General features: G+C 46.0%; 2 protein-coding genes across 2 annotated transcripts in view; both read right to left on the reverse strand.

Moving 5' to 3' along the window:
• Nucleotides 1-785: 785 nt before the first annotated feature.
• LOC106891937 (olfactory receptor 1038-like) lies at nucleotides 786-1,793 on the reverse strand. Its single transcript, XM_014948767.1, has one exon. It carries the CDS (start codon nucleotides 1,791-1,793, stop codon nucleotides 786-788), a length of 1,008 nt encoding a protein of 335 aa, XP_014804253.1.
• Nucleotides 1,794-6,801: 5,008 nt separating this feature from the next.
• The window catches only part of LOC106891938 (olfactory receptor 1052-like), an 11,411-nt gene continuing 10,501 nt past the window's right edge, over nucleotides 6,802-7,711 (reverse strand). Inside the window, exon 2 of the mRNA XM_014948768.1 lies at nucleotides 6,802-7,707. Within this exon, the coding sequence (XP_014804254.1) occupies nucleotides 6,802-7,707 (906 nt within the window). The remainder of the gene's footprint in view (nucleotides 7,708-7,711) is intronic.

The following is a 7,711-nucleotide window of genomic DNA, read 5'->3' on the forward strand; positions in this document are numbered from 1 at the left end:
GCTGTGAGGGTGGTGAGACCCTGGCCCAGGGTGCCTCAAGAAGCTGTGGCTGCCCCATCCCTGGAGGGGTTCAAGGCCAGGTTGGAGGGGGCTTGGAGCAACCTGGTGTGGTGGGAGGTGTCCCTGCCCAGGACTGGGGGGTTGGAACTCAATGGAACCTTTAAGGCCCCTTCCAACCCGAACTATTCCATGATTCTATGGTTCTAGAGGCTTTAAGGCCCCTTCCAACCTGAACTATTCCATGATTCTATGGTTCTAGAGGCTCAAATATGACCTGTCCCCATTTACCATGAGCACTTCCATGACCATCACACTGTCACAGTGTTGTTTCACAGGACCTCACTTCATGGTGTAGACCTAAAACTCCTGGAAAATTTAATTAACAAGCTCCTAATGACAGGGACATCACCAGAGGATGTTCATTAATGTAAAACATGAGAGACCAGACACAGGGTTTTCCTTGTTTTTTTCCCCTTTTGGCAGGGCGAAGCAGTCTCTTTTTTTCTCTTTGAAGCCTGAAAATGTTGATAATTATTTTTATAATATGTAAATAATAAACAATACTTATTTTAAGCCATATTTAAATAACATTTACTGTGGATGACAACTTTCTGCCCAATACACAGTCACTATCAAGTCTCAGGGGAAAGTCCTATCCTTTCTAGCACAGCAGGTAGCCTTGGTTCAAGGAGAAACATGTTTTCCAGGTGTCCTGCTTCCAGGTGCATTTAGTCCCAGCTTCTTGAAGGTGCCATATCTAACCCTGCTTCTTGAAGGTGCCGTATCTAACCCTCCTCACCATGACAGGGTTGCCCCCACCTTTCAGTTGACCAGGAACCGTGGATGGACAAAGAGGAGAAGACTCTACTTTTTGCTTTCCTCATGGCGTTCTTCATGTCTGTGTTTCTCAGGCTGTAGATGAGTGGGTTCAGCATGGGAACCGCAACAGAGTAGAGCACAGAGCCCACCTTGTTGTGCTCCAAGGACTGTCTGCCGCCCAAGGTGCCAGGGTGCAGGTACACAAAGAGGGAGCTGCCATAGTACAAAGCGATGGAGACCAAGTGAGAGGCACAGGTGGAGAAGGCTTTGTACCGACTGGCCACGGAGCGGAGCCTCAAGACAGTGGAGAGGACCAATGAGTAGGACATCACGATGAAGACAGTGGCGCTCAGCACGTTGAACCCCACCATGGCAGAAAGCATCACCTCGTTGACACGGGTGTCAGAGCAAGAGAGGGCTAGCAGCGGTGGTCCATCACAGAAAAAGTGATTGATCCTCTTGGAGCGGCAGAATGGGAGACTAAATATAGAAACCGTGTGTATGGTGGAGCTGATCACACCAGCTAAGTAGGCACCAGCCAACATCCCAACACAAAGCCTCTGGGACATGACCACAGAGTAGAGCAAGGGGTTACAAACAGCCACATAGCGATCATAGGCCATGGCAGCCAGCACGTAGCACTCGGTGGTGGAACAGGCTGCAAAGGAGAAGAGCTGGGTGGCACACCTAACGAAGGAGATGACCTTCTTCTCCACTAAAAAATTCAACAGGGTTTGAGGGATGATGGTGGAGGAGTAGCAGACATCCAGGAGAGACAAGTGGCTTAGGAAGAAATACATGGGGGTGTGTAGGCACGAATCGATCCTGATTAAGATAATTACTCCCAGATTTCCTATCAGAGTGACCACGTAAATGGCGAGGAATAAGACAAAGCACGTCACCTGCAGGTCCTCCCGGGTTGTGAAGCCCAGGAGAACAAACTCAAATGCAACTGTATAATTAGCTTTGACCATATTGAATATATAAGCAGTTCAGCGGCTTTATGTCTTCCAATGGAAATGCTTAATGGCATCTGTCAATAAAGCTAAGAAAGTCAATTTTCATCTACCAAGCAGTGACACCGCTTTAAGTCAGTATAAGAGAGAAAAAAGTCAAGTTCCCAAGGCTGGTGTCCCCATTCAGCTCATAGAACCACAAGCAGCACACTTGGAAGTAGGTGGATATTTTAAAGGAAGGAAGGAGGACAATATACAAAATAAAGCATAAATAAATTGCAGAGCTTTCTCATTTCTTCTCTCAAGCCACTTATAGTGGGCAGTCCGTGATTTCCACAATAACTGCTGAGAAAATGAAATTATTTCTCATCTTTTCAGTGTGAGTACATGAGAACTATCTGTTCCCCACATCCCAGGAAGACCTCTTTTAGGTGAAAGCACTGGAAAATGCAGTTTTCTGTAGCGTAATTTTGCCTCATGTGGGATGGTGGAGAAATAAGAGCCAGGATTTGTCTCACCTCGCTTCGCTTTGGATGCAGTGCCTAAACCTGGAGATAAAAGATAAGTTCAGGCTCGTGCTCTCTGCTCACCCCAGAGAAATCAGCAGCTCCTGAAAAAAAAAAAAAAAAAAACACTTCACGACAGACAGAATAAACAAACATTGATTTTTCCTGGATAACATTAATCATGGCTTGACAGAGCTACACCAGAGAGCGATGCACGAGCGCACGCTGCCTGGTGCCTGACGAGCAGATCCCACCTTAAAAGTCATCATTTTTTGATGACCCTTTGCTGAAGGGGGGAGGTTCAGACATCTCGTCTCAGACGTCCCCCGAGCAGCATCTCTGCCCCCCCGCCCTGGTGTTATTAACGGGGGGGTTGAGCTGCTTTTCATTGCCCACGTAGAGATGCCGGGGGCAAAGCTGAGTCTGCCCGGTACTGGACGATGGGTGACAAATAATGAAAAATCGAGCTGTTTTGGGTCTAGAGCTGCATCCTCTCCCCCCTCCCTCCACCCCCGGAGGCAGCATCCACCTGCCTGGATGCAGACATCTCCTGCCTTTGGAGAATTGACCCGAATTTCACAATTAGCTAAGGCTCACCTTTACTTTTTCCTTACTTGACAAGCCCACTGCTTCGTGTGGAGTGATCCAAGATGTAGATATGAAACCCCAGGGGTGGATAAGGCTCATGCCGTGCCCGAGAGCTGCCCACCAGGAGCCACATCTTCCTCCAGCTTGAAGACACTGACTGGAATGGAGATAAATTAAATTAAAAACCCCATACCTTGCTGCCTCGGGTTAGATATTATTCATGCTGACAGATGGGTGACTGGTCCACGCTCTGCTCAATAACAGCCAGCAAAGCCCTGAACATTGATCCTTGTCCTCCTGGGGAAAGGAGCATCATTTGTCACACCTGCTTTCCAGCTCTCCAACCCAAGACCTTCCCACCAGCTGCCCTAGGACTCACCAAACAGCCTGGCATTAGGGTTTGCCAAGATTTAACTCATGACATTATGGAGAGGAGAAATACCAGGCGCTACCAAGACCCTTCAGCCAATACACCCTCCTGGTTAAATAGCAATTAGCCTGCTCTCCTGGTGGTCGTTGTCCTCAAAATCTCACTGTGGGAGCAAGGGGAAGGTGCCAGATCTGTAGAGATAAAGAAGTCAATTTAGTTAGCTGGGGTTTTGAGAGTCCTAAATCCCAAAATATCTTACAGATGCAGAAAAGCCTCATTAATAGGGTGGTTTCCCACTCCAGCTGGAAAGGTAAACCATGTCTTCTCCCTTCCAACATCTACCCACACTTCCAGGGCTCTGCCCTTCACAGTATTTGCAGAGCCGGGGGTAAAATGAGTCAAGGAATAACATTTTTACCCCCAGGGGTCCATCAGACCAAGCAAGGGGCAGCCCCTGCCAAGCCCAGAGGGGTCTCCAGACCCTCCACTGCCAGGTCAAGCTATAGCCAACAGGTTGCTAAAATTAATGACAGCAGAAGGTGCTATTTGAAAATACTGGGTCAAAAGTGTTGCCTTGAAGAGTGTCATGCATCGTAAAAAAGTCATCCCCAAAGGGTTTATTGCAGTTCCTGCCCCGTCTGCAATACCTGTATCCAAAAACTCTTAGTTTTTCCCAGAGTGTCTCTTCTTGGAAGCATTCCACTTTCATCGATGAGAAATCCAGCATTTACTTTTGTCAATTTACACTGATATTCAGAATGGCGCAGACTGTATTCGATGAGAAATCCAGCGTTTCCTTTTGTCAATTTACACTGATATTCAGAATGAAGAGGGAAAAAAAAAAAAAAAGCCTTAATTTTAATTTTGATGTCCCTGCCTTTATATTTCAATCAGAAACTCCAGCTATACGAAAAAACAAAGTCTTGATTTTAATTTTGATGTCCCTGCTTTTATATTTCAATCAGAAACTCCAGCTATACTTGGCTCCCAGAGACGAGAGGTGGTTTCACCAGGTGCGGGTCCTTCCAGGAAAGGACAAAAGTTACCTCTTTACTCCAAAAGTAGGAAATCACCTCAGTTTTATTTACCATTCCATGGCCAAGGGTGAGTGTCTTCCCCTCTGAAGGCCACCAGGATGAATCCAACACATTCACCCAGGAACTGGGTAATTATACAGGGAGCCTCCTCCAGTTAATTCGTCATCCAAGAGCACCAGGGGCAGCTGCTCACCTGGGATTATTTAGGTAGTGATGGAGGTGACTTACCTAATTCAACAACAAAAAATTAAATTCTTCACCTCTCTCTCCATAGTTTCATTTGCCTTGATTGGAAAATCTGGGATAGCTTTGTCAGGAGTAAAGATATGCTGGAGGGGACCCTTTCTGAGGGAGAGCTGTAGGAAATGGTTGATGTCGGAGGAGGCAATAATTTAAAATACAGGGAATTATCACTTCAAGTGGCATATGGTTGGCCCAGCCTATTGAAGAGAAAAAGAATAATTCATAGGGCAGAGTGAACTCAATAATCTAGATTTTATACACCCTGAATCCCAAGAATTCCATTCGTAAAAGAAAAAAAACAAACAAACACAACAAAAAAAGCAGATTAAAACATCATTTCCATCATTTCTAAGTGGGAGGGGAACTTGGACAGAAACTCCTTCAAACATCCAACGTTACCCCTTCATTTTTCACAGGCTCAGGAGCCGATGCCAAGAAAAAAAAGGATCTAAATGGGACCATCCGACTGCGGCGTCGAGATGATGGTCTTGGTTTATTTATACTCTATTTCCTGCTTGCCTGAAGAAGGAACAAGCCACTTCCTCACCCAAGGCTTGCGAGCACATTGAAAAAAAAAATAAAAATGTTTTAATTTAAATTAAAAAGGAGGCGATATTTCCAACAGCGTCCAATAGATGGTGACGATGGATAAGAAATCCTGATGGGTATTTTTCTAGCCATTTATTTGGTGTTTCCCCCTCCAGCGCTCCCCTTTTGATATCTAAAAGGGGCTGTTATGGCCTTTTCATGTCTCTCCAGGCTGATGACAGAGCACAAAGGTAGCTAGGAGACACAAAATCAAGTTGTTCACGTATAAGTATGCCTGGATTTTGTTCAGAAGTAGGTGAAATGCAACTTTGGAGAAGGAAAGGGGCATTTGTACAGGTATATTTATACCCTCTCACGCTTCTCCAGCAACAGAAAGAGTCATCTTTAGGCTGGTAACTCTAACATAAAAAAATAATAATAATAAAAAAAAGAAGTTCTTGTTGCCAGCCGGGGTCATATCACTGTTTTGGGTTATTTTTCACTGTGTTAGAGACTTGTTTTTGGCACTGTTGGCTCAAGTGAGGGCGGGTGGAAAACCCTCACCCAGGACCCAGCCCATCACCTCCAGGTCCCCTCCCAGAGGAGCTCGTTAAGGTGCTGTTGCAGGGACATCTCTTACCTCCCAGCGATGAAATGCTGAAGAAATAGCAAAGTTTGCAGGCGTGGGTGGGGAGGGAAAATCGCGGTTACTCTTCCCCCTGGTGGCATCACGTTTTCACGGCAACCACAAGTTTCTGTTCAGAATGCTGCAATTTCTTGCATAAGAAATAAAGATTTGGGGGTTTTATTACCCTCTTTATTTTTTTACTTGTTTGTTTCAGAGTATTTGGTTTTATATTGTTTTTACTGCTCATTTTTGTTTGGTTTTTTTTATTCTTTTTTCCCTTCAGACCAAAGCGCAAATCTCTGGCTGCAAACTCTACTGATTAATATTATTGTCTTTGTTTTTAACAAACCACTGCGGGCATAAATTAGATAACTAATTAGAGCTTTGTTTCAAGGCTCTGAAAGGCAGAGGGTGGGAGGGGAGGAGGGAAATGAAAGGACAAAGTTCTGTGGTTGCCTAAAAAGAGGTGACAAAGATTAATTTAAGCCTGCAATTTAACTCAGCTGCCTGGTTTCAAAGACAGAGCTATTTAAGAATTTATATTTCATTCACTTGGCTTATTCACCGTACACCATTACCCTGTAACTGCATTAAAACGTCAAAGTTTATCCATTAGATCTTGTGTTTTCATCCTTCCTAAGAAGAGCTTTTCACAGAAGCTGCCTCCCTGATCCAGCTCATAAATCATGGAGAGCCCAAGCGCCCAGTGCCGCCTGTGAAATTATTTGGCATTTCTCTGGTATAGACATTTTTCTGCTAAAAACCATAGAAACGGCATGTCCCGCATCCCTTCATTTACTGAGGCTGGGGAGCCACAAGAAAAATCATAACGGTGTGTTGGCACATTTAACCCAAGAAAATATTCCATTATATATAAATATATAGCATAATACATTTAATATTGTGGTTTTATCTATACACACACACATACATGTGTATAACTTGCTGTTCATAGGAGCAGAGAGCTCCTAGATGTCCTTATTATTAAATTATTATACATCCTGCTCAAACCAGGGCTGACTTCACAGTCACATCAGGTCACCCCTGGCCTCCTCCAGGCTCCTTCTGAACCCCTCCAGGGGTAGAGGCTCCACAGCCTCTGAGAGAAATCCCGTATCAGGAGGGTTCAGAGCCTGACTGTGATTCTTTCTGCTGTTCTCCTGAAAGCATCCTTCACCTCCTGGTTCCTCAGGCTGTAGATGAGGGGGTTGAGCATGGGGATCACCACCGTGTAGAAGACAGAGACCACTTTGTCTGTGCTCAGGGAGTAGCTAGAGCTGGGGCGTAAGTACATGAAGATTGTCGTCTCATACAACATGGTCACTGCTGTCAGGTGGGATGCACAGGTGGAGAAGGCTTTTTGCCTGCCTTCAGCTGAGCGGATCCTCAGGATGGCAAAGGAGATGAAGATGTAGGAGACCAGGATGGTGGAGATGGTGCTGAGCTCAATGACACCGGCCAAGGAGAAGAGGATCATCTCATTGATGTAGGTGCTGGCACAGGACAGAGCCAGGAGGGGAGGAACGTCACAGAAGAAGTGGTTGATGACATTGGAGCTGCAGAAGGGCAGCCTGATGATGAAGGTCATCTGTATGATGGAGTTCAGGACACCCCCGATGTAGGACCCCACCACCAGCCACATGCACAACCTCCGAGTCATAACAGAAGAGTAGAGCAGGGGGTTACAGATGGCCACATAGCGGTCATACGCCATGGCAGCCAGCAGGAAACACTCAGTCGTCACGAAGACTATGTAGAAGAAGGCTTGGCCCATGCAGCCAGCGAAGGAAATGGTCTTTCTCTCCGACAGAAAGTTCACCAAGGTCCTGGGGGCAATCACAGAGGAGAAGCAAATGTCAACAATGGAGAGACTGCCAAGGAAGAAGTACATGGATGTGTGGAGCCGTGGGTCACCTCGGATGACTACGATTATCCCCGTGTTGCCCAAAAGGGTGATGGTGTAGACCAGCAGCAGCAGCACAAAGAGGGCCACCTTCATCTCCGCTTGGTCACTCAGGCCCTTGAGGATGAACTCC

This window comes from Calidris pugnax, unplaced genomic scaffold (assembly GCF_001431845.1).
Source record: "Calidris pugnax isolate Ruff unplaced genomic scaffold, ASM143184v1 scaffold107, whole genome shotgun sequence".
Lineage (NCBI taxonomy): Eukaryota > Metazoa > Chordata > Aves > Charadriiformes > Scolopacidae > Calidris > Calidris pugnax.